At 37.2% G+C, this 27,676-nt stretch overlaps 1 protein-coding gene across 6 annotated transcripts in view; it reads right to left on the reverse strand.

The window, feature by feature from the left end:
- The window catches only part of LOC127090960 (piezo-type mechanosensitive ion channel homolog), a 40,021-nt gene that overhangs the window by 9,001 nt on the left and 3,344 nt on the right, over positions 1–27,676 (reverse strand). For 3 of the 6 annotated variants that reach the window (XM_051029440.1, XM_051029442.1, XM_051029444.1), the window contains 12 exons: positions 27,487–27,643; positions 27,192–27,378; positions 24,306–24,421; positions 22,821–22,905; positions 15,426–15,641; positions 15,165–15,342; positions 13,826–13,954; positions 13,481–13,654; positions 13,123–13,356; positions 11,073–12,614; positions 8,221–10,712; positions 6,602–6,997 (listed from right to left, as the gene is read on the reverse strand). In XM_051029440.1, the coding sequence (XP_050885397.1) occupies positions 6,602–6,997; positions 8,221–10,712; positions 11,073–12,614; positions 13,123–13,356; positions 13,481–13,654; positions 13,826–13,954; positions 15,165–15,342; positions 15,426–15,641; positions 22,821–22,905; positions 24,306–24,421; positions 27,192–27,378; positions 27,487–27,643 (5,906 nt within the window). Of the gene's footprint in view, positions 1–6,601; positions 6,998–8,220; positions 10,713–11,072; positions 12,615–13,122; positions 13,357–13,480; positions 13,655–13,825; positions 13,955–15,164; positions 15,343–15,425; positions 15,642–22,820; positions 22,906–23,700; positions 23,852–24,305; positions 24,422–27,191; positions 27,379–27,486; positions 27,644–27,676 lie in introns of those variants that run through there. The other 3 variants (XM_051029441.1, XM_051029443.1, XM_051029445.1) reach the window with 3 other exon arrangements.

The raw sequence follows: 27,676 nt of genomic DNA on the forward strand, positions 1-27,676 counted from the left end.
CTTTCAATGACTGAAATAACAGAGGCAAAGTCTTGAGGAAGACCTTCAAGAATCACATCAATGTGCTGCTGATCTGGAACTGGATCTCCGACTGAAGCAAGCGCATCAACAAGAACTTTGATGCGAACCAGGTAATCACCAACAGATTTGTCTTCAAGTGTTGTAGATCTAAGTTCCGCTCGTAGTTGTCTTGCTTTCGCACGTGTAAGCTTTTGAAAATGCGCAAGAATACGTTCCCAGAGCTCGTAGGAATGAACGCATCCAAGAACACGTGAAAGAATCGAAGGTGAAAGCGTGGATTGAAGCCACGTCATAAGCCACTGATCTTGCGTAATCCAGGTGCGATACGCAGGATTCTCACGAGCAGCTTCACGATCTTCATCAGTTAGATATTGATTCGGTATGTCACGAAGGTAAAGGTAGTTTTGAAGATTATTCGCGTTAACGAAAGGATCTACTTGTTGGCGCCAAAGTAGGAAATTCTTCTCATCAAGTTTTTCTGTGATTTTGAGTTGGAATGACATAGATGTTGCGGTGGCCGGAGCTGTAGTTACCGGAGTCGCTGCCATGGATAGAACCGAAGCTCTATGATACCATATTAGAGTGAGATATGAGAGAGAAGAGATAGAAAGCTAAAAGAGAAAAGAGAGAAACTAATTCTGTTTGTTTTTATGTATATTATTGGAATGGAGCATGATGCTCTATTTATACAAGAGGAGTTGAACATTCAAGAGTTGAATCATTCAAGCTCTACATTTAAGGATGACCTTAATTATTCTATAGTGCTGAACTTTTCTTATTCTATTAAATTAAGGCTGGTCTTAATTATTCTATAGTGCTGATTTTTCATATCCTAAGATATAACTCTAATACTGTCCAACAAGTCCCTCTGCACAGCTTCTACTCTAGTCTCTCCTTGAACCCATTGAATTAATTTTGGAGGTGGCCTCCCATAAACTATCTCAATTGGTGTCCTCTCTGTGGCAGCATTAAAGGTGGTATTAAACCAATATTCAGCCATTGTACCCAAGACACCCATGTCCTAGGTCGATCAGCAATAAAGCATCTCAAATAGGTCTCCAGACACCTATTAACAACTTTTGTCTGATCATCAGATTCTGGGTGATATGTAGTACTCATCTTAAGCTTAGTCCCCTGCAATTTGAACAGCTCCTTCCAAGAACTACTCATAAAAATGGGGTCCCCATCACTCACTATGGACAGAGGTATTCCATGGAGTCTGACCATCTCCTTGCAAAACACATCAGCAATACTCCTTGCGGTATAGGGGTGTCTCAGAGGAATAAAATGAGAATACTTAAAAAACCTATTTACAACCACCAAAATAGCTTCAATACCTTTTGATTTAGGCAAACCGATGATGAAATCAATAGATATATCTTCCCAAATTTTATGAGGAATGGGTAGAGGTTGTAACAAACCTCCTGGAGATGAAGCCATGTACTTCTGTCTTTGGCCAATGTCACACCTTCTCACAAAATCATGTATGGTTCCTTTCATGCCTATTCAATACATATTAGTAGCTAGTCTCCTATAAGTTTTGTAAAACCCGGAATGTCCACCCTAGGGTGTTGAGTGGAATTCCTCTAGCAACGTAGGAATTAATATGGACTTATTGGAAATCACTAACCTGCCTTCATACATCAAGACACCTTGCTTGTACTTGTAACCAAGCCATGCTTCTGCATTCTGTTGAACCTCTGCTATTATCCTCTGTAACTTCTCATCTTGTTGATTTTATGTTTTGATTTGTTCCTCTTAGAGCCATCTCAACTAATAATTCATGGTAATTAACTCCCCTCCCTCATGAATTCTTGACAAGGCATCTGCCCCTTTGTTCAATTTGCCTTGTCTGTACACAATCTCAAAGTCATAACCCAGCAATTTAGCAGTCCAGTTCTGCTGTTCTGCAGTTACTATTCTCTGTTGCAGTAGCTGTTTGAGGCTTTTTTGATCAGTTGACACCACAAATTTTCTCCCAATAAGTATGATCTCCAGTGTTAGATTGCTAACACCACTGCCATCAACTCTTTTTCATATGCAAACTTAGCTAAATTCTTCACTTCAAAGGCCTTGCTGTAATATGTTATTGGTTTCTTGTCTTGCATCAAGATAGCCCTCATCCCCCCTCCCGAGGCATCACACTCAATCAAGAAACTCTTGGAAAAATCTGGCAATGCTAACATAGGTGTGTTGTAAGCCTCCCCTTCAACTCATCAAAGACCCGTTGAGCTTCCATTCCCCATTTGAAACTATCCTTCTTGGTAAGCTCAGTTAATGGTCTAGCAATTTTGCCATAATCCCTTATAAACTTCCTATAGTATCATGTGAGTCCAAAGAACCCTCTCACACCCTTCACATTCTTGGGTTCTAACCATTGGAGCACACTGACCACCTTTCCAGGATCTGCAGCTACACCATGCTCTGTAATCATGTACCCTAAATACTCAACACTCTGCTGGGCAAAGTAACACTTCTTCCTATTAACTACTAGATTGTGAGTAGATAACAAACTCAACATTTCCTCTAAATGCATCAAATGAGTCTCTCAATCCTTACTATAAATGAGTATGTCATCAAAGAAGACTAGCACATGTTTTCTCAGCAGAGGGCGAAATGCATCATTCACGAGGCTTTGGAACGTTGAGGGAGCATTCATGAGTCCAAACGGCATCACAAGGAACTCATAATGTCCCCCATGTGTCCTAAAATCCGTTTTGCACACATCAGACTCCTTCATCCTAACTTGGTGGTAACCCGATTTCAAATCTAATTTCGAAAAGAATTTCGCTCCATGCAATTCATCCAGTAACTCCTCAATCACTGGTATAGGAAATTTGTCAGATACAGTGACCTTATTTAGGGCGAGATAATCAATGCACATTCTCCATGTACAATCCTTCACTAAATTCACCGGACTTGAGAACGAACTCGTGCTGTGGCGAATGACCCCTGTGGCCAACATCTCATTTACTTGCTTCTCTATTTCGTTCTTGTGATGGTGCGGTAGCGATAAGGCATCACGTTTACTGCTCCCTGTCCTTCCACAAGGTTCATTACGTGCTCTTTGTTTCGTTTTGGTGGTAGATCTGTAGGTGTTTGAAACACTTGCTCGTATTTGTGTAATATTGTTCCCAGCTCTTTTTGTTGTGCAGACAAAATATTATTTTCAACTTCTTTGGACTTCATTTTTTCCATTTCCCACAACAAGCCCTGCGTATTGGACCTGGGCTTACTCAGTATACTTTGCAAGGCGACTGTTGACTTCCTGCACCCCTCTTGTCCCTTAAAAGTGACCCACGTTACGTCACTCCAAAAACTCATAGTTTGTTGCTTCCGATTAGTGATAATATCCCCCAATGTTTTAAGCCACTCAATGACTAAAACCACATTAATTCCACCTAACTCAAATAAATGCATCTCTAAGTCTAATTTAAATTCTCCAATACAAAGCTTCATCCCCCTACACACCCCTTGCGTTGCTATTTGAAACCCATTTCCCAATTTGACCTTCATCTAGCCAGTCCATTTGATGTACTAATTTTTTTGAGATGAAATTATGTGTTGCCCTACTATCTACCAAAATCAATACCTCCACTCCTTGTATTGACCCTTGGAATTTCATAGTATGATGAGTCGTATGTGCAATGTGATACAAATTAAGCACACTCATCTCTACCTCCTCCTCCTCACTTTCATCCACCTCTACAGCCAAGAGTTTGGTCTCATCCTTGTCATCTCTGTCATCCTCCATAACCAAAACTCTAAGTTGTTTATCCAAACATTGGTGCATGGGGTGGAAGGGACCTCCACACTTAAAACATAACCCCTTTGGATTCCTCTCCATCAATTCATTGTAAGATAAATGCTTGAAACCCCTATCATGAGGCCCATTACGTTTTTTATCACCTTGGACTTGTTTGTATCTCCTAAGCCCACTCGCTCCACTCTTTACACCCCCATTCGACCCAGCATCTTTCCCTCTTATCATGACCCAATCAGATCCAGCTTTCTTTCCCGGCAACTCATTATGAGTAGGACCATACCCAAATTTGGGCCCACGACTAAAGCTCGACCCATTTGCACCTTTCACCTTCCTCTCAACAGCTCTTGTGACTTGGAGCAGTTTTGTTCTGTTTATCTCCCCCATAGCTGCTAAGCTTCGTACCTTCCCCTTAATTCCCGTCTTCAATCCATGTAGGAAATACCCACGAAATTGTTTCTCCGGGAGTTTCGAAATTTGAATTGTTAGGTACTCAAACTCGGTGATATACTCCTCAAAAATTCCATCTCGCTTCAACTCCATCAATTTCTCATAAACATCGCCCTCACCGTGTCCTCCATACCTCTCCAACAACGCCTCCTTCAACGCTTCCCATGTCAGCCCCTCCTCTTCTCCAATCAAAGAATTGAAAAAATGAATAGTTGACTCCTCCATGCACAGTTGATCCAAGCTCACTTTCACCTCTGGTGTCGTGTCCTGAACACGGAAATATACTTCTGCTCGTGAGATCCACCCCGACGGATTCTCACAGTCAAACGTCGGAAGTTCAACCTACTTAACGAACTGACAGTACTCCGTCAATGCATCCCCACGAAGACTGTTGACAACTGTGTTATGTGGATAACCATTTCCCGTCACCGCCGATGAGCCTTTAAAATAAGCGCCCGCGTCTCCTTCATCCACCATCAACGACTTAACCAAACATTTTTCCAGCATTGCTATCAAATTAGTCTGGTTTGTCGTCACCAAATTCTGCACCTCGACGAGAGTTGATCGCACCTCCGAGATCTCACTCTCTAAAGCTTCGACCCTAGCTTCCATCTTTGTGAACGCTGGCAACGTCACCTTCTTAGGTGGCATTCACTGGCTCAGTCGTCGAATCCGGTAGGTCGGCCCACTTGATACGTACCAAAACAGTATAACAGAAATATAATAGTACAAAAAGCAAAACAGGAAAAATGAGAGTTTTATTACAGTGATCAATAATGGAAACAAGTACAAAAAGGGGAATGCAATCCATAGTACTGACAAGATCAAGGCTCCTAATAGGAAGCTAGAGCTTCTTATACATGTTAGTATATCACTATAATCCAAGATAAGATCTACCTTCTCTCTCTGACTCCTTATATCATGGAAACGGAATACAATGGTGCTCTCCTCACCCCAGACATGTCACCTCATTTGTAACTAATTAGACACCAATTCCCTTACTACCCTTCCTTTTAGAATATACTTTCCAAGCCTTGGGTCCACTTGATTCATTGTGAACCAGCTACTCATGTGGCAATCCTTGCTCAACTAGCTGGGTCCTATCAAAGAAACTATGTATGGGTTGTTACACTTAACTTTCTTTAAAAACAATATATTCCAGAGGTGAGTTCTGATCCTGTAACTCAATTATAGCTTACTTGCACTGTTGAAAATAGTCACCCCATTTTAAAATCAATCTTTAAGGACCTTCAATTATCATATTTGACGCAAATTTAGTCTCAACCCAGTTTTTAGCTCAAAAAAGATATTTTATCTTGTGTTTCAAAATTGGAGCAGTAAATCACTGCTTTTGGGGCTAAAAATCATTTTTGAGACTAAAAACCAAGGCTGGGACCAAAATTACAACAAATATGATAATTGAGGGACTAAAGAGTTCGATTTTAAAGGGGAGACTATTTTCGCGAGAGTCTAATGTAATAGGAGAACTAATAGTGCAATTAAGCCACCAATTAAAAATCATTTTTGAGACTAAAAACCAAGGCTGGGACCAAAATGACAACAAATATGATAATTGAGGGACTAAAGAGTTCGATTTTAAAGGGGAGACTATTTTCGCGAGAGTCTAATGTAATAGGAGAACTAATAGTGCAATTAAGCCACCAATTATTTAAGTATAGTTCACAGCAACAAGGTAGCACAAAAGATGTATCAATTAATATGGCCATTTCTCAAAATTTGGGATGGTCATAATTCATCCCTACAAAACCGACTTGTAAGGTAAGGATTACCCCACTTATAAACACAACACAGGTTATATCTCTAAGCAATGTGGGACTAAATCCACCCCTTTAAACTCAACTCAATGAAGTATTGGATGCTGCGAGTAAAGCAAGTCAAAGTGTCGCAATTAAGGCGACTAGGGTCGACCGCAATTAAGGCGGAAATTCCAACATACCCCCTCACGCTTGGGCCTCAATGAGCCCGTAGCGTGGACGATGCGAGAAGCCCAACAATGGATCTAGGATAGGCTTTGATACCATCTCAGAATTTGGATTGAACCTAACTCATCCCTACAAAACCGACTTGTAAAGTAAGAATTGTCCCCACTTATAAACACAGCACATACCATATATATGCAATGTTAGACTAAATCCATCCCTTTAAACCCAACCCAATGAAGGTGTTGGAAGCTACAATTGAGACAAACCAAAGTGCTGCAATTAAGACGATTAGGGATAGACCGCAATTAAGGCGGAAATTCCAACACCATTTATCAGAGTCGTTTCAAAAAAAAGAGTGTCAAATGATTGAAATTATACTTTTTTGAATAAATAGTGGTTTAAGCAATACTATTTACATATATACCTTTAGCCAGTCATACATGGTGAGGGATGTAGTTGTGCACGACCAATCAAGTACGCATCGTAATTCATAAAGGAATGGCAGAGCACGATAAAGTCTATATCCTAAGTAGTTGATTCGTGAAACTTCACTAGTCAAAAATTGTCGGTACAATGTGCTCTTGTTAGGAATGCCATATCGGATTTGTACAGCTTGCAATCCTAGGGAAATTGCTTTCGCAAGAAATATGGCACGGAGAGCAAACTGAGCTGCATGCTGTCGAGATGGATCCAATTGCCAATCATACTCTGTAACTGAATACGTGAAGAGAATGAGGTTGAAAATATAGAATATCACTTTCCCCGTGGCAAATGAGCAGAGGTATATTATACGATCAAGTACAATCAAGAAGAAGATAGCCTGAGTAGAAGAAGTAAATTTTGTTAGCAGTCTATATGACTTAACACAAATGTAAAATGAACAAATTGTCCAGTCATTCCGGCATTACATTAATCCAAGAGTGAACCAAATATGCCAGTTAAAACTAGTCATTCTCTTTTGAAGCGGAATAAATTATAAAGGAAAACTATCTAAATTTTTCTTTCTAATTGAAAAACATAGAGAACCATAAAAATAAACTGAAACATTTCAAAGGTTCTATAAAATTTTCCAGCATAAGAAATGTCATGAACTGAAAAAGCCAAAAGCTTAAGCTGCCATGAATTTTATTATTACATGTCTAACATGATCTGTGGTGCAAGAGTCATTCTAGGCATGAAGCATGAGAAATGAACATGCCCATCTACCTTGTGCTGAAATACAACTAATATTGGAACGATGGGGGTGCAAGGATCAATCCCTTACTTGGTATTAATAGAGTTTTAGAGTGAAAGAAAAAGTAAGGGCGCTGTAGATTCAACGGGGAGGTGTTATAGAAAAGGGAGGGTATTTTTGAGACAAAAATCTAAAAAAAAGGGGGAAGGGTGGTGTGTGTTCAGTAAAAAAAAGTAGCCCCAAATTTAATTCTGTAATTGATGGGCCTAGCCCAAGACTATAATTGTGACCCCTATTCTCTTTCTCAAGCAGCTTGCATTAGTACCTTAACAAATTCTACAAAAGCACTTTAGTTGAAAATGAGCAAGAGGGTGGAGAGGTGCACTATAATGGTAATGAGAATACTGTCAGATGCCTAATTTCAACCTTGAGTACAAGGATGAATTCGAGGGGGTGGTATTTTTAGGATAGAAAATAAGAAAAAATTAGTAAGTGACAATTAGAGGGTGTGACCTTCATATAGTTTGGATCTATAGACATCTAGTGAATAGCTTAAAATATTGTTTTGAAGGGTAAACCTTCAGAGGAGTATCTTCTCACCTATTTTTCAACAAAACTTTTTTTTTGTACTAAGGAGGGCCTATGGGATGTCATCCCCATTAAATTCTTCAGTAACAGCTGAGAGCATCCTAAAGGGGGAACATGCACAATATGAAGAACAACATATTCTTTCTTTTCGGTTAAACTTTGGTTTCTAACATGGTATGAGTTGAACTAATTAGTTTATTAGTACAACTGTGGCCGACAAACTTTTCCATGCCTCTCAAAAGAACAAAAGGATAATAAAAACTGGAAAATAAAAGACGTACCATCAACATAAAGACATATTCTTTTGGAAACTGGTCTTCAAGCTGATACACTTCAAGGAACTCACTTTTGTTTTTTATGACAGACTGGTAGAAGATGGCAACAAGAAAGAATACAATCAGATCTGCACAAAATATGTAGGCATACAGATCAACTTCTCTCTTGCCTCCACCAATTACAGAGAGAATACGGTAAGGGAATCCCACTTCTTCTACATAACCTGCACGCTGAGCTTTGAGAATTTCCTTGGCAACATCAGCTGCTGGAGTTAAAGATTTATTCCATTCTGCTAAAGAACAATCAGTTACAGGTGAGGCATACACAACCTCGAAAACCACTAAGGCAACACTCGAATTCTCTTTACTTCTTTCAATGCTTTGAATGTTAACCCTACTAGCAAAAGAGCAAATACTTGGGTTCTTTTCCTTGCACTTATCATTGTGGATAACTCTGAGTAACTTATTAATTCCAGATTCAATTCTCTCTGGTTGAATCCCATCCTCTGGCCAGAAGTTGACATCCATAGACACCTGAACAAAATAAGGAGGTGATTCTGCTCCCTGTGTGAGTGATTTCCAGTACCTAAAAAAGCTTCTCACTACCAGTTTTACCATGTTAGTCATCTGAGTTAGCAGATCCCATGCTTTATCTCGCCAGCTATAACTAGTTGGGTTATCTTTTGTGTGGAGATCATTCCTCTTAAATTTGAAGTCGGTAGAAGACATCCATTCACCATCCTTGGGTGTTATGGAACTTTGAATGAGGGTAAATAAATAGACAAGAAAAAGAGGCAATGAACTGACAACAAATGAAGACGTGACCTTGTGTGTTGGAAAACCTAATTCTCTCAACAGGCCAGGATCAATACTCAACCCACAATGCTGGATGATGATTTGATACAAATACTGAAGTAAAATGTAAAGTTCTGTATAGATCAACATGATAACCCAGGAGATGTAACTCGGGCCTGTATTAACCCATAAAGCATACAAATAAAGAGCGCCAAGATACACCATTGATAACAAACTGAAGTTCCATAAGAACACAAGAACAAAGCAAAAGTAACATACTACATCATTGTTGGAACGCATCTGGTACCATATATAACGAAAGATCCTTCCTAACTGCAGACTTGCAGCATCAGAACTTCTATCAGACTGCAAAGATGAAGCTCGATCCAAAAATATATGCCGAGGTTTCTGACTTTCCATCTCGTCATATATCTGATCCTCTGCGTTTGTGTGTTCATTGGAATCAGAATCTTCTTGTGAAATATTCAGAAAGCTCACTAAGTTATTAACTGCCTGATTTCCAATGGACTGCACCTGGGAAACACCATCACCTAATAACTGTACAGCAGATTTCAACGGGTTTTCTTTTGCTTGCCCTTTAACTTTTCCCTTTTTTCCTGAATCACTAGAAGGAGTATCAATGTCTATTTCAGTAATTTCACATAGAGGAGAATCAACTGAATGCTTTACATACTCCTCTGTTAATGGAGTTTCCACATCCATGCAAGCAGATGATTCATGTGATTCAGTTGGGAAAACAGCATCCTGTCTTATTTCGGAATCTAGTCTCCCCAAAACCAGGTCTTCTTTATCAGGGATTCCAATGTCATTATTTGATATAAGAGAAGCACTCCTTCTCCTTCTTAAACCCTCACTGCTGTGAGAAAATCCATCAATACAATTAGTGGATGTGTTAATATCATGGAGCTGTATTTGCAGGTTCAGCATTTCAGATTTCATCTTCTCCACCTGCATATTACGCTGTCGTTTTTTCTCCTCACTTTCACGAATTTGTTGTAATTGCTCAGTTTTCCATGCAGCCTTTTTCTCTTGCTCACGCACAATTGCACCAATTTGCTCTGCTTCCAGGTACCGACACACATAATCAAACTCTTGAGAGGAAAACATGTATGACTGAAGTGATACCAGCACAAAAATGATAATCTCGACAATTGCAGATCTTGCAGTAATCCGAAAACCATAATCATATTTATAAAAACCAATCATCTCATAGATGGAATTTGCTGTGTCACACTTTCCAGCACTTGGCCCCCCAACAAAAGGAGACTGATAGGCAAGAGAAAGTATAATAACAACAAAATTGTATACACGCAAGAACTTGAATATTTTGTTCTTCTTTTTCAGTATTTCAAGTCTCATGCGAAAGAATACCAGAGCAAAGGCAAGATAACCAAGATGCAAAATATCGTACTCAAGTGTTCCAGTAATCAAAATTAATATTAGCACAAGATCTAACAGGTGGCAATAGCAGTAAAGCCTTAAATAATCAAGAAAGGTCCACATGCTTTTAGTTTCAAACGATAGATCTCTCCAAACAAATGTGTTCTTACGTTGAGACATAATCTGACGGTATGTTGACGATCCTGAAAAGCTAGACAGGCGATCAGCACGAAGTTTGAAACAAGCCAGCATGAATACCACAAAGTAGCTTATCAGCATTCGGGGATCATCAACAACAAGTCCTACATCAGAAAAGTAGTGATATGATCAGAACAATGAAGGCACCAATGCACAGAATTATATTTAATAGTATGAGCATATTAAATACACTGGTGGAAAAGCCTTGAATTTTTTCTAAAACTGATGCGATATCAGTAGTTTCCATTTGATTCAGATAGGGAGATGCTCCAAAGAGGAAAACAAAAAGACAACAGATAATTCAGGAGTCTGAACAAAATTAAGGAGCCAATAAACCAAACGTTTAGGCTATTAAATAAAACCATCAAATTCCCATATAAACTTGAAACATTAGAGCCACAAATATTAGGCATGAACATGGGATTCTTTCAAAGTTGCAACTGATAAGGACAAGAGGGTCCTACCAAGCCAACATTTCTCACAATAATGGAAATGCAAAGTTGAAGTTTTCCAGCAGTCATGGCAATGAATCTCACTTGTAGCATTGGAATTCAAAGGTGACATATCCTTCCAGATGACAAAATATTCCAAGATGAGAATGGAAGCAAACAAAAAGACAAATATGGGCCAGATTTTGCGGATAACTTGCCGATTCAAAAGAATACAAGCAGCAAGCAGTGCAATATATAGTATGGATAGTGCATTTAACAAGGCAAAGCTTGCCAGTAGTAAAGTGATCATGTTTATCTCAAGACCCAACAGATTAAACATATTCTCCATCCAAAATTTCATATATATTTTTAAGACAGTTTTCTGTGTTTCAAACCGCTCCTTTCTCAAAGAAACAATTCGCATCTTGTCCCACTTGTGGCTCTCCTTGTTGCTTCCCCAGATAAACCCGAATGAATACTTTTTGCTGTTACTGTCAGAACCTCCAGTATTAGCGGATGTAGTAACATGTGCTCGAGGCAAACCAGAGGTTACAATTTTCGATGACTTGCTAGATGCCCCTTCTTGTAATGCAGCTGGCGGGAAGGGACTACATGACGGTTTACTTTCCTCATTGCATATTGTAACATCATCAAATGTATCTTCTGTGGAAACAAACAAAGGACAAGGTTCTTCCCACTGTTCATTGCTTAAAACTATATTTGGCATCCTTTCCAGCCAACGGAAGACATTGTATTGAAGAGTACAAGCCACAATAACCAGCACTTTCCCCCTCAATCCTGATTCTAGACCCCAAAATCCAGGGCTGTATACACGGAAGCCCAAGATGATCGATACATTAGAGTACTTTTGCCCAGGGAACATTTTAGCTTGCTCACCCCACATCTGGAAAAGATACTCGGCTGTCACCAGAAAACCTGTGTATACTAAGAAAGATTTGGATGGGATACTAGAAATTTTTGGTAATGTGGAGCAGAAAACAAAGCCAAGAAGATACAAGAACCCAAATGTACTGACTGGGGATAAAGATGCATAAAACAAAGCAATAAACAAGATCTTCTGACTGTGCCAGATAAGCAATCGCTTGATGAACCCAAGTGGCCCTGGTTCCAACTTATCCAAGTAAACTTGTCTGTTCTGCTTGCTCTGCCTCCTCTCATAGCTATAAAGTTGCATAACAGTTAAGACTGCTAGAGACTCCCAAACATTGTCAAAAGAAGATGCTTTTGAGTCATATCCGAGATAAAAATAGAGATCCATCATTCTGGACAAATACATCTCAAGGCTTGAGAAGCTGCACAAGCTGTATATGAAGATAAACACTGAAATTGCATATACTTTCAATGGAAGCCAAAGCTGTCTTTTTGTTCTCTCAACAAGTTGTCTTCCAATAATCCACAGAAGGAGAAGGAATATGTAACCGAATGATGTGTAATTAGGCTTCACCATGTATACTGTAAAAAGAATAGTCAAGAAAGCAATGTAGGTGCCACATGATCGGTATATAGATAGGAACTTCTGCCCAATTGCACTGAGGTATGATGCTATTCTTCTTTCTGTAAAAATAAAACGAGGAGAAAACATATTACACAATCAACAAGATAGCAGCTTCAAAATTGTGGCAGTACAAAGACTTAGTTTAACTAGACATGTGTTTCTACAAATAGTTATGCATGTCTGTACTTGAAGTGCCCCAAGCAGAATTGCTTGATTACAATTTTTTCATGATCCAAACAGAGCCTGTGTAACAGGATTGTAGGTCCTAGAATAGTTGTTGGCATTACTCAACCATAATGCCATTGCCACCAACAGGCAATTGGCTTAGAAGGGATAATTTCTAAACTTATATGCCCCACCCCCACCTTGCTTTTGAGTAATTGATGTAACAAGTTCATCTGCTTAACAGCTTCCTACTGTCATCTCCAGGTACAGATTAAAAATAATTAGTAAATTGAAATGTTTGAACTAATGCCAAATTTATATCAGTATGTGTATCTATGATACACTATGTCTAGTAAATAAAATGAAATTTTACAAGGCACCGTAAGAGATTTTGATATGTACCATAAGAGAAATTCTCAACACTGTTTCTCACAGACGAGGAAGAATATACAGACAATAAAACAGATTTGTTAAGCCCGGCTTTCAAGATGCTAAATCCAATAGGAGGGCTAGGGGCATGCTGTATGATTGCAGAAAATGAAAATAACATCTCAAAACCATGGTTATGAATTGTGCAAAAGCAAGCGAGCAATGCTACTTCCAAGAAATCCCAGGCACTATCTTCTTCAAGAAAGCCTGAAACGATTCACAAAACATATGGTTAATCTTCCATTTCGTTATCATCTAACAGAAGGGAAGGCATATTGATATGGAATTACTATAAGTTAAGAAGTATAAACCAGCTAAATCCATCTCATACCTAATTGCATTACAATTTCCATGCTTACAGAGCCCTTCTTCTCCAGTGCAGAAGAAACCAGATTAATTTGAAGAATATACAACAGTGCAAAATGAATCTCACATAAAAGAATCAAAGCCTGTCTTAACTTTCTGCTGATACTGTGTCTCAAAAGATAAATCAAGAAGAAAATCACTGAAGAAAAAACATAGAGAAGCTGATTAATGAACTTGCATATGATACTGTCTTATGATAAAATATAGTTTAACTTGTGGGTTTAAAAAAATCAAGGTAAAGGATTATATTCCACAAATCTGTAAAATGGATTCAATGTAAATGAAGTTGGAAGTGTTTGATGAAACATACTATATACAGCATGGATGAACCCAGGTTTTATAGCAATGAGAAAGATCAACGCCAACATTATAGCCCGCGAGCATTTGCGCAGTCCCCATGCTATTGTTGCAACAATCAATACCTTGGTCTCTCCCTCTACTGTGGATAAGAAAGGTTAATAAACAAACAGAGAATAAAAATATATCTAAATTAGTTAGCCAATTTTTCTTTGAAGAATAAGGATCAAGAAGTCGTAGCAAGATTAAGATGGTCAATTAAGAGTGACCACAAAATAACATACAGAAAATTTCAAAATAACAACGAAAAAATCAGATTAATTAATAAACTATGTACAAGTACATAATAAGTGAGTAGAATAGGCAAATAACAACTTTCTATGGATGAAGCTAATCATAAATCAAAAGAATAATGATATTAAGAGTTTCACTAACCACATCAACTTGATGTTAGGTTACTCTGTGTGAGCATGTGCATGTTCTGCCGGAAATTTAAGGGTTTATAACTTTATATGAATGTGTGCATGTGCGTGCCAGGAAGCTGCACCTCTCAGGTTTGAACTTAAATGTGGCCGGTGCACAGCCAGATTTTGGTACCAATATGACAAAGTAATTTCAGGCGTTTTAATCGCACAATATAGTGATTAGAAGTTCTATAGTGTCTTTAAATGTTTTCTAATGAAGACAGAACCACAAAGCAATCCAGAGATGCTAAAAATAGATACCCAGGCCATAAAAATCCAAGAACAAAGCTTTTCAAGCCAAAATGACTACACCATCCAGGCTATATATACCCAGACGCTGTAAAACCTTAATGTAACCAGCCTCGTTGAGGTCAAAGTATTGCTAAAAATTGTAAGAAGAATTCATAATGAAAAAAATTTGAACCCCTGCGAGAAAACATATTCTTTTGCTGCCTTAGAAAATTGACAACTCTACCTTTAAATATCACAATCCACAATAATCTGACTGTCCTAAATGATTTTTAGAGTTAATTTATCAAGAAAAAACTAAATGGATAGACATACAGTTATTGTATACACACATTGGTGGAAATCAATCTCATATTATGAGAATCACAGCATCTCATAACAAGGATTGTGATCAACTATACTGCTTTCATTGTAATTCCTGTATTTTTAGAATTTTTAGAATTTCTAGTAAATGCTGGGTGTTTTTTCTTACTTTAATAATATTTAGTTAGAGTTGAGCAGTTTGGGTGTCTGTTTTTTCTTCGGTATATGGCCATATGCAACCACAAATAAAAGGGAAAGTAATTGTATATAAATGAATAAGTAAAGAGGGCTATGAGTTTTCCAGGAAATAGGTACTGCAAGATTGTAGTTGAATACCTTTTACCGAGGTATAGTCATTTAAAGTTTGTCCACCCTCATCAGACAAGCAGAGGAAAACAGAATTGTTCACAAGATTACCCAATGCCACCAAAATTCCCAGACAAAATTGAGCAAGCAAAAAAAACCCAGGTATTGGATAGTGCCACAGACCCACCATCTCCCAGATTTTCATGTCCTGGTAAACAAGTATCAACTATTTACAGGTATTCAAATTAACACTTGTCTGATGAAAATTGCAACAATGAAAGACATGATTACCCGTCCAAGTTTCCAATTCAGAAATGTAAATGCCACATTAAATATATAGGTGCTAACAGCCCAAAAGAGAATGAAGACAAGAAGCAGGCCATTCAGTCGGTGCAGACGAAATAAGGAAGGGAAGGCATAGATAATGTAACCAACGTAAGCCAGTAGCCCAAATGCACATAAGCTTGCGAAATGGAAGCTCCAAAAGGAAAGGGCAAACAAGGAGACCTGCAAAAAAATTATTTGGAAAATTTATTAACAAATACTACCTTTGTCCCTAAATATAGACTACATCAACTAAATCATAGAAATTAAGAAAAGTTGTACAAGTCTAAGTTTGTTAACAATGATATTCTTGTTCCAAGTTTATCCTTTAAGAGAGAAAATTAATTTATCGTATTAATTACTAATTACAAAAAAAAATAGAGGTAGTTTGGAAAAAGAAATAATTAATAGAGATGAAAATTTGATAGGGGTCCTACAAAATGGAACACAGAAAATCTTCAAGAGGGTTTTACATTTAAACGAGTATACAGAAATAGGAAAATGTGTAGAAATATATTGTATATTTCCTTATGTTTTATGAGAATTACATATGCTGTATTTATAGACTGCATAAGGCACGATTTGAAAGAGAAATCTGACCTAAGAATCAGGGGAATTAATTTCCCATGAATGCTAATTCTAATTACAGAAAAGAACAGGAAATAATAGCTAATTAATTACATTAATCCTAATCCTTAATGAGCTGTACAAACAGAATCATTTGATTCTGTATTGATTATTCCATACTCCCCCTCAATCTGGGTGGTAGATGTCTATCATACCCAGATTGGATCTGATATTCTCGTATATGTTCCTTGGAAGGGCTTTTGTTAGAATGTCTGCAGTTTGCTGGCATGATGGAATATGATTAACACTTATAATTTCATGATCAATTTTCTCCTTGATGAAGTGTCGGTCTATCTCCACATGCTTTGTTCTATCATGCTGTACCGGGTTCTTAGCAATGCTAATAGCAGCCTTGTTATCACATAATATCTTCATGGGGTGATTGGTAGGAATTTTGATCTCATCTAGCATTCGCTTAAGCCAAATTCCTTCACAAATACCTTGTGACATGGCTCTGAATTCTGCTTCTGCGCTACTCCTAGCCACAACAGATTGTTTCTTGCTTCTCCAAGTTACCATATTACCCCATACAAATGTGCAGTAGCCTGTAGTTGATTTCCTGTCATATAAACATCCTGTCCAATCAGAATCGGTGTAGACTTCAATGCCTCTGTTTGAGTTCTTTTGAAAATAAAGTCCTCGGCCTGGCGTACCTTTCAGGTACTAGAGAATTCTGTTAACATTTCTCATGTCAGTTTCAGTTGGATTTGACATATAACGACTAGCCATGCTTACAGCAAAACCAATGTCTGGTCTGGTGTGAGTTAGATAGATTAGTTTTCCGACTAGACTTTGATATCTATCTTTATTAGCTGGTACATTCTCATCTTCACTCCTTTTTACTTGTTCTATGGGAGTATTGGCAGCTTTGCATCCAAGCATACCTGTTTCTTGAAGTAAATCCAGAGTGTACTTCCTTTGAGAAACTGAAATACCATTCTTTGTTCGTGCAATTTCCATCCCTAGAAAATACTTGAGTTGTCCCAAGTCTGTGACTTCAAATTCTTTTGCTAGAAGTTTCTTTAACTGGTTGACTTGTTCATCATCGTCTCCTGTAATTACGATATCATCAACATAGACAATAAACAAAGCTATCTTCCCATCCAAAGAGTGTTTGACAAACATGGTATGGTCTGTTTGACATTGAACAAAACCATCTTGCTTGACAACTTTTGTTAGTCTATCAAACCATGCCCTTGGTGATTGTTTGAGGCCATATAGAGATTTGCGAAGTCGACACACCATGTTGGCGGTTCCAGGTGATTCAAGTCCCGGAGGAATTTGCATATATACCTCTTCTTCTAACTCTCCATTTAGAAATGCATTCTTTATGTCTAGTTGGTGTAGGGGCCAATCTAGATTTGCTGCCAAAGATAGTAGAACCCGGACAGAATTGAGCTTCGCAACAGGTGCAAAAGTCTCCTCATAATCCACCCCATATGATTGTGTGAACCCCTTTGCAACCAACCGAGCTTTGTACCTGTTTATACTCCCATCAGCATTGTGTTTAATTGAAAATATCCACTTGCATCCTACTGCTTTCTTCCCTTTTGGTATGGCAGTGATCTCCCATGTGCCATTTCTTACAAGTGCTTGAACTTCTTCTGTTACAGCTGCTGCCCATTCAGGTTTCTGCAATGCTTCTTGAATATTATTTGGAATTTCTATGTTGTCAACAGCTGCTACAAAGGACCTATAACTTTGTGATAGTTTTCCATAGGAGATATATTTTTCAATAGGGTGTTTAGTGCAAGTTCTAACCCCTTTTCTCATAGCAATAGGAATATCAATATCTATTGTATCAACATGTTCAGAGTTAGGAAGAATATTACCTGTGGGAACTTCATTTTCTAGAGTCTGGTTTGACTCATGGCCTTGCATTGGAGCTTTGCTTGACACTACCTCCTTCCTTTTATAACAAAAACCCTTCCACTTGCCTGTTTTTGGATCACAGTCCTGTTGAGATGTGGTTGAAACTATAATTGGTTTTGTTTCCGTCACAACTTCTGTTGTCCTTTCACTCGGCTGAATGTTTGAGGTCTGGTCTGGTAATTTTTCAGCTGGTTTAGGCATAGGTTCGGCTGATTGAGTGTTGCCGATTTGGTTTGGTAAGATTTTGTCATGTTCGGTTAGTTCAACAGGCAAAAGTTGGTATTCTGAATTTTCTATATGCTCCCCCTGAATACCAGTTTTGGTGTAATAGGGTTGATTTTCAAAGAAGGTTACATCCATAGTGTGGTAAAATTTTTTGGTATGGGGAGAGTAACACCTATATCCCTTTTGGTGAGGAGAGTAACCAAGAAAAATGCATTTGATGGATTTTGGGTCTAATTTGCTTCGGTGAGGGTTGAGGTTATGGACAAAAGTTGAGCATCCAAATATTTTTAATGGAATAGAGGAAAAGATTTTGCTGGTTGGAAATAGGTTTTGAAGTGTGGAGAGTGGGGTCTTAAAGTTAAGGATACGGGAGGGTGTTCGATTTATAAGGTGAGTTGCTGAAAGGACAGCTTCTCCCCAAAAGTGTTGTGGGACATTTGTGGCTAACATGATTGATCTAGTCACTTCCAAAAGGTGTCTATTCTTCCTTTCCGCAACTCCATTTTGTTGGGGAGTGTCCACACACGAGCTTTGGTGAACAATTCCAACCTTTTGAAGATAGGAATTTAGAGCAATGTTGTAATACTCACGGCCATTGTAAGTTCTAAGTATCTGAATATTGCTTTGGAATTGTGTTTGTACCATCTTATGATAAATTTCAAATATTCTCCCTACTTCTGATTTTTCCTTCATTAGAAACACCCAGGTAACACGTGTGTGATCATCAATAAAGGTGACAAACCATCTCGAGCCTGTAATGTTGTGGACTCGTGATGGTCCCCATACATCACTATGAATTAATGAAAAAGGTTTTGAGGGTTTATAAGATTGGGGTGAGTAATGGTTTCGAGTATGTTTAGACAATTGGCAAATTTCACACTGAAAATGTTCCTTGTTTTTATTGAATAAAGAAGGAAACATTTTTTCCAAGTATATGAAATTTGGGTGGCCTAATCTATAGTGCCACATCATACAGGATTATTATCACTTGAAACTGCAGCTGCAACATGACAATTATTCTTGAGTTTTTCTTCTGATTTTTCCACTTGAAGGAGGTAGAGTCCAGCACATTCTTCAGCATTGCCAATCGTCTTCCCCGACTCCAAAGTCTGAAATTCACACAAGTTAGGGAAGAATTTAGTAACACATTTCAAATCTCTTGTAATCTTGCTAATAGACAGCAAGTTACAATCCAGTTTAGGCACATACAAAACAGAGTCAAGTGTAATATTTGGTGAAATGATAATTGATCATTTACCCATGACCTTAAAATGTGTACCATCAGCTATTCGAACATTATAGTTATAGGGACATGGAGAATAACTACTAAACAAAGTAAAATCTCCAGTCATGTGATCTGAAGCCCCTGAGTCAACAATCCATGATTTTATTTTTTTCTTACTAGTGTTTAGAGCATGTAAGTAATTACCTCTTTGAGCCACTACAGCAGTACCACCTTTTTCTGCAGTTAACATGGTTTGCTGAAGGAGTTTTTGAAGAGCCTCCATTTGTTCTTTGCTAAAAAGAGATGAGTTAGAGTATACCTCAGCTTCTTGATTGTTAAATGTTGTGTTATCTCTTCCCTCCTTGCCTTTGAAAAATTTGGTCTCTGAAGGTTTTCCATGTATGATCCAACATGTTTCCTTTGTGTGGCCTGGTCTCTTGCAGTGTTCACACCAGGGGCGGGTTTTCTTTTGTGGTGGCCGAGGCTGATTCCCTCTTGTTGCCATTGCAAAGCTCTCGCTGTACGGAACTGAGCTAGGTGTTCCCAACATGATTTTCTTCCTGCTTTCTTCCCTTCTCACTTCTGAAAAGGCTTCTCGAATTTTGAGAAGTGGTTTGGTTCCAAGGATCCTTCCACGAACTTCATCTAGGTCCTTGTTTAGCCCCAATAGGAACTTGTAAATCCTATCTTTTTCCACCAGCTCCTTATATTTCTTTTGATCTTCTGTACAGCACCATGTAACCTCTTCATATATGTCGAGTTGCTGCCAGTGTTTGTTAAGTATATTAAAATACTCAGTAACAGAAGATTCTCCCTGTCGAAGGTCATGAAGAATGCTTTTAATCTCAAATATGACAGATGTATTGTCAACATTTGAGTATGTTTCCTTCACTGCATCCCATATCTCTTTTGCAGTGTCATAGAACATGAAATTTTCACCAATTTCGTTTGTCATGGTATTGAGCAGCCATGACATTACTTGGTTGTTTTCAAGTTTCCATTTCTGAAGGTTTTTGTCTCCTTTTTCGGGACATTTAGAATCCCCCGTTGTGTAGCCTTCCCTTCCTTTTCCTTCGAGGAAGATCTTGACTGACCTTACCCATTGGGTATAGTTTTGACCATTTAATTTATGGCCTGTGATGAGGTGAGTGAGCCCTTCGTGTGAACTGGTCGGAAATGATCCAGTCTCCACTTTGAGCGATTCATCAGATTTGGGATCCTCCATAGTTTGGCGGCGCTAGGTTAGGGATGGTTCAGATCGTGCTCTGATACCATGTAGAAATATATTGTATATTTCCTTATGTTTTATGAGAATTACATATGCTGTATTTATAGACTGCATAAGGCAGGATTTGAAAGAGAAATCTGACCTAAGAATCAGGGGAATTAATTTCCCATGAATGTTAGTTCTAATTACAGAAAAGAACAGGAAATAATAGCTAATTAATTACATTAATCCTAATCCTTAATGAGCTGTACAAACAGATTCATTTGATTCTGTATTGATTATTCCATAAAATGCATCAGAGATATCTCAAACAAGATTATGAAGCAAGAGGCAAAAGAAGGTGCTTCCCTTTAAATACCAGATATGGTGGCACCGTGGCAGGATGGTTGTTGTATCAGCCAAAACAACAACCAAACTTTTTCCCACAAGATAGGATCGTCTCCATAGATTAAAAAATGCTATAAGTTAGCCTAATGTTTTCTTTTAAGACTTGTGAAATGGTATATTCTGCAATTCTCACCTCTTATATGGCCAATATGGGATGTGTGTGATAACTATTAACGCACTTGATCTTTTTAATTCTATTTAGGCGCAAGCCATGTGTTTCCAAGACATGTTTCTATATCTCAATCTTCTCATTAACTTCTTCTCTCAACTCTCCAAAAATAGTATACTTATAATTATATAAAGAAACCTTTTTGTTTTCGACGAAAGCAACTACCAAATTTGGGCTATACATATGGAAACATATTTGAAAGCTTTGAATCTTCGAGAAACAGTGGAAGAAGATTATGGAATTCATAAGCTTAATAAAAATCCCACCAAGGTAAAAAAGAAATGTATGATGTATCTCCCGGAATCTAACAGTGGCTCCCCTGATTGGGTTGAAGTTTGATGTTCGGATCCATGGGAATATCAACTGTCTTGGCATTTAATAAATGTCTTTTCAAAAATATCCATAGCATATTTCCTATGAGAAACTACCAAGAAATAGCGGGAGCTTGCCAAGGTCTTTAGTCTGAAACTGGTGAGAAAGTTGTTGTTTCAACTGCAGTATACCCTAGTATTGTTTATAATAGAGAGGATGAGTCTAACGGATATCATTTTGATTACCAATGAGAAAGGGCCACTCTAATCCAACCCAAAATTTGAGTATGTTCCTTGGCCATTAAGCGAGCCTTAAATTCATTGACCTTACCATCAGGACCAGCATTCACAATACAAAGCCTACAACTTACTATAAACCTTCTAGTGGGCAGAGAAAACATGTCTAGTCAATCATTGCTTGCCTCTAGTCATGATGGGATAATCCTCACCCTTCAAGTCGGTTTAATAGGGTTGAGTTATGCCTTAACATGATATCAGAGTCTCGTTTAAGATCCGGTAGGTCACCTGCTCTCAAGTTTCTGCTATCAAACCTACCACCATTTATTTTCACGCTTCAGATACCCAGTCCTGCGCGTGAAGGGTGTGTTAAGAGTCTCACATCGAACAATATATGGCCTGAACATGCGCAGCGGAAGCGTGGTGGTGGTCCGATAGTTGAAATCTGATAGCAGGTGGTCCACCGAATCTTAAACGAGACTCTGATACCATGTTCAGAAAAATGGTTTAGGCCTAATTCAACCCTACAAAACCGGCTCGAAGGAGTCACATTCAACTACAACACTAAGATAGTATTAGAGTTCACCCAAAATCCGTTGGGTCATCTGCTATCGGATTTTTGTTATCGGGACACCTACTATTTATATCCACACACCAAGTCCAATATTGTTAGGCATGAGGGGGGTGTTAAGAATTAGACATTGGATATATAGTCTGAAAATATGTTTATTATGGAGACAATCCTCATCTTACAAAACGGTTTTGTATGATTGTGTTAGGCTCAACCAGAACATTTAATATATATATATATATATATATATATATAATATATATATATATATATATATATATATATATATATATATATATATATAATAATCTAATCCAAACATGCTGTGTGCACCAATAAAGGAAGGACTAATACAAAAGGAGAACAACTCTATCATCGTTTAGTATCCATAACAACGAATAGATTATAATATATTATGTTTCAGGAATATATATGTATAGCTCTAGCATCGTTTATTATCCATAATAGCAAACAGATTATAATATATTAATATGTTTAAGGAATATATACCGGGAAACCATACGTGAAAAAGTTGATACTGAAGGATCGAAAAACAGCTCCTCTGAGTAAAACATTAGTGTGCCTCACGCCAGATCTGCACATTTAATTCAGGAACACAGCAGGATTTAGAGCTACATTCCCTATTCCCCAAAACATATCAGGTAAATAAAAGTGAAGCAGCAGATTTAAAGTAAAATATATCATCTGATAAAAAAAAATTAACTAATTAGTTGTTCAGTAACCATATTTTTTCAACCTCGTCTCTGTAACATCATCCATCTTAAAGAAGAACACCCTAACAATAATCAACAATATGATACAGCCAGACAGTGAGATAAACATTCCTTAATCCTTATATTGAATACTTCAAAACAGTAGTCATGTCGCATATCATATGACTCGATATACATTATGGATAGCTACTAACCATAGGTTGTTTTTTGTTTTGCTTTTCAGTCATTTCCAGTTGATATGTTTGCACTAATAATTACAAAATGACCTTATTCTACCTTACCATGTGGTTTTAAGACTTGCAAATGAAATTAAGTGAAAAAAAGGTAGTGCTTCTGTAATTTTTAGTGAAAAAATAGGAGCTGAAAATAAAAACGAAAAGCACCCAAATGCAAAAATTTACAGATGCTGAACCATTGATTCATAGAATGACTTTTATGATAACAGAACATTGTAAGATTGTAACCGTACATAAAATATTTGTATTAGAAACTATAGTTATGGTGGTAAAATGTTTGTGGATCTATATCGCATAAATGTGAGCTATACATTTCTATTCATACGGTTATCAGTCTATGTAAATGAAAAGAAGAATTTGTAAAATCAAGAAATCATAAAATGTAAGTGTTTGACTATGAATGTGAGAAGATTATATCACCGTCTTCTAACTCTTCTCATCATCTTCTCACTCGTTCCCCATCGTCTTCTCACTCAGTTCTCATCGCTTCCACCCCATCCTCTTCTCACGTCGGCCGATTCCTCCCCTCCCAACGCCGATGCCTGATATTCTTCCCTCCCAGCGCCGCCTCCTGCACAGAGGCATCCGTTCAGGTTGGTGGTAGAAGATGTTGAAGAAGATGAAGAATTGGAAGAATATAAGGGGGTGGAGGATGAAGAGGAATATGTTGAAGAAGATTTTTTTGATGATGATCTATGATTTCTATGTATGTTTGAATTTTAATATAATAGTATTCTAAGTTTGAATTTTAAGATGTGATGTTTTGAATTTGATTAACACTTGTTAAATTTTACCAAGAGTTTTTGATTAAGCATTGTGCTTTGATAATTGATTTTATGAATCATTTATGGGTATTGTGTCATTTGTTTAGTTTTTCATTAAATATATGTTTTATAGTTATTATTCATATAATTAGTCCAAAAAATAGTCAGTAGCCGTTAACCCATTTTTTGGGTAGGCCCCTCCGCCCCGCTATCTGGGGTTGATAACTCTGACATAAACAATATCTATTTTCATTTGCTTACCTTGATTCACGGATGAAAAACGAATGCTTAGAGGGAAGAAGTTGCTCCGTCAAGTTACAATCTGTCCTGGAAATAATAAAATCCATCTCCTCCAAATCAGATTTAATGAAAGACATCTGCATCACAACAAAGAAATAATTGTAAAACAAAACAGTGTCAGGAACAGCAAAAGTTTGGTGCACAAGTGAAGACAAATAACTTAAGAGAATAAAGAAGAGTTTCAGTCACGTTTTATTTTGTATAGAATAGATGTTTTATTTTGTATAGTTTGAGTTAGTCCTAGCACAAAGTTTGACATCTAGAACTAAATGAGATCTCCTGTAACTTTTGGTTCGATCAATAATTGCAGTTTCATTTCCCTCTGCTTTTAGTCTGATAACCATAATCTTATGCTAAATTCGCAAAGCTCTATGCATTTCCAAAATACAAAACTCTACCACAGTTATAAGCTGACTACAATAAAGGGTATGAACCACAGATATCTAACAGTTCAGAAACATATCAAAAAATAAATGGTTGCTAATCTCAGAATCAAAGAAGCACGAAACTGCAGAGGATGTACAGGTAGTTTGGAGACAATAAAGAGCGAGGTACTTGATTATCTAGAACAGAGGTTCATAAGGTGAACAGAGGTTCATAAGGTGAACAGAGGTTCATAAGGTAGTAAGAACAACATCACCCTTAAAAACAAAACAAAAAAGGATAAAGCCAATAATGGCCATCAAGTTGGAGGATTTGAGTGGTTTCAATGCAATGCCTATTTTTGTGCGTAGTGAATGGAAATAACAATAAGCCTACAATATAACATTTATTAGCCACCTTTTTAATAGAAAGTAAGGTTAATTGCAATTTTGGTACCCCTGTGTTCACACTCACAGAATCCATCCTCCTATTTGAAAAGGTGTAGCATTATACTTTGTCTTGTCCTCATTTATCCCCTTTACATTATACTTGGTTGTCTACTTTGTCTTCCATTTCAAATCCTAAATCTTCAGGTGAAGCATTATTTCATCCTAAATGGAGGCAAGCAATGATTGGCGAGATGTGTGCTCTCCATTTCTATTCCTAGATTTATTTTATTTTTGTGTTGCAAGATTGATCCTACGGGGGATCGTGAGTCTGAGTATCGTAATATGGATAGTAAGATTCTACCAATTTCCCAAACTCATATATAAACATAATTTAGTAAAAAAAGTTTAAAAGGTGTGCATAAGAAAGGGAATGCTCAAAGGGTGTGTACTGAAAGTGAATAAAAATAAAGAGTTAAAGTACACGAGAGAGAGAAATATGGAATAAGAAGGATTTGATTGTATTGAATAGAATTAATAGATTTTAGTGGCTATACTGGGAATTTACAAAACAAAAATAGTGCATTGAGAAGATTTTAAGAAATTAATTGAAATTTAATTGAAATTAAGTGTGAGAAATAAATGTTGCCCAAGTTACAGCCATAAAAATCCTGTTTTAAAAGTTTCAGGAATGCCGATCCCGCCGCTCCTACTGTTTTGCACTGCGATCCCACCTAAATCCAAGTATTTTTCTTCACAAGATCGCCAAGCCCATCAAGATCGTATGATCCTACTAGTGATATTGCGATTTTGAAACAACCTTTCCAGAAGACCTTTTCTAGAAGACCCGTGAAACAAGCCCTTTATATAAATCAATTGTCACATTCTTAGAAAGAAGATTATCACTGGAATCATCAAAACCTTTGTCAATTCCATCCACAACTTTTTGATATCTGCCCTAAATCTCTAGGAAGTCCTCGGGTAACTTGTATATGCGACAAAATAAATGCATAGGCACTACCATTAGGGGGAGTACTGAGATAGTGTGTGGTGATTTTGTCTTGATGATATTGACTTAGCTTTCCTTTTGTTATTTAATTCTTTCCCTAGTTCTTAGGATTGATTATAGATATTATCCTCAAAGTATTACCAACTAAAGCCTATTTCGAAAGGAAACGCAGAATTTGCATTACAAGTAAAATGTCCCTGACAAATCATATCAACAAATACCAGAGCTTCCCTATGACCACGTAGTTGTCATCTATGTGAGTTTCATATTATTTAAACTAAGGGATGAAATAGTGTGTTTGAACTAGGGATTTAAACAAAGGAATATAATGTTTTGAGGCAATTTAAAATAATTTAGACAAAATTCATTGTTTGAATAAAAAATATAAAATATTTAAAATGTTCAATTATCCATCCAAACTCACTCTAAGGCCATCAATTTTATCAAAAAGTGGGAATTCTCAAAAACATAGACAACTTTTCAATCTTTATGTGTATTAATTTATACCCTACCAAATCAAGAAACAAACAAATATACAACAAGAGGTTCATGCAACAATGGACCTGCTGTACCTAATATTAAAATGTGAAAGCCATTATTTAGTAGGGGATGAAATAACACATTAAAACCATAAGGTCATCAATGCACAAAAAGAGAGAATTCTCAAAAACATGGCCAAGTTTTAACTCTTTTGTATGGACCCGTTTGTTTCATCTTTTTCTTTAAAATGATTTTTATCGTGTTATATATTTTTGTTTATAATTATTCTTAATATGTTAAAAATGATTTTGGTTTAAATAATTATTCTTAAAATGTTATTTCAGCTATTTCATCATTTTATTATAACTTTTTTGGATATCAAAATTTTAAAAAATCACTTAAATTTTAAAGCTAAAACTATCAGGCCTTATATTCTACATGTTATGGCCTACGAAATTAAGGAACAAACATATATACCGCAAGCAACGAGGTTTATGCAACACTAGACCTGTTGTACCTAATATTAAAATGTGAAAGCCAAGTATTTCTTTAAGTAACCTCTTCCAACCATATTCAGTTTGACCAAAATTTTATAAAATGGATACTTACCACTATATAGTAAAGTATGAGAGAAAGGCTGGAACAAATTTTGGTCCACTCAGTATTCTCAGATATTTTGTAAAGACCAAGTAAATCAGCCATCCATTGAATCATGCTTGGATATTCCACAGGAAGTTGATATGTGTAAAGCAGGAAAATATTAAAACTTGCATACAGCTGAAGAAGCCTCCACCACCTTTAGAACCATATACACAGACATAAGTCCAAGGTACATTTTAAGAGTATCAAATACCATCTAAAGAGATGATGATCGAGCATGAAGGAAACATCCATGCAAAATCACCTGAAAAGCCCAAGAAAGTTGCTTGTTAAAGACCAATCCACAAGACCAACACAGCTACCAACGAAAAAAGGCAGTGAGGCCCATGAAGGATGGCTAATTCCAACAACTAGCTGAATGGCGGGCAACAACAAGCAAGATGCCACCCGAAGATGAGAACCTAAAAACAGACGGAAAAAAAGGACATCATTAG

Source organism: Lathyrus oleraceus, chromosome 6 (assembly GCF_024323335.1).
Source record: "Lathyrus oleraceus cultivar Zhongwan6 chromosome 6, CAAS_Psat_ZW6_1.0, whole genome shotgun sequence".
NCBI lineage: Eukaryota > Viridiplantae > Streptophyta > Magnoliopsida > Fabales > Fabaceae > Lathyrus > Lathyrus oleraceus.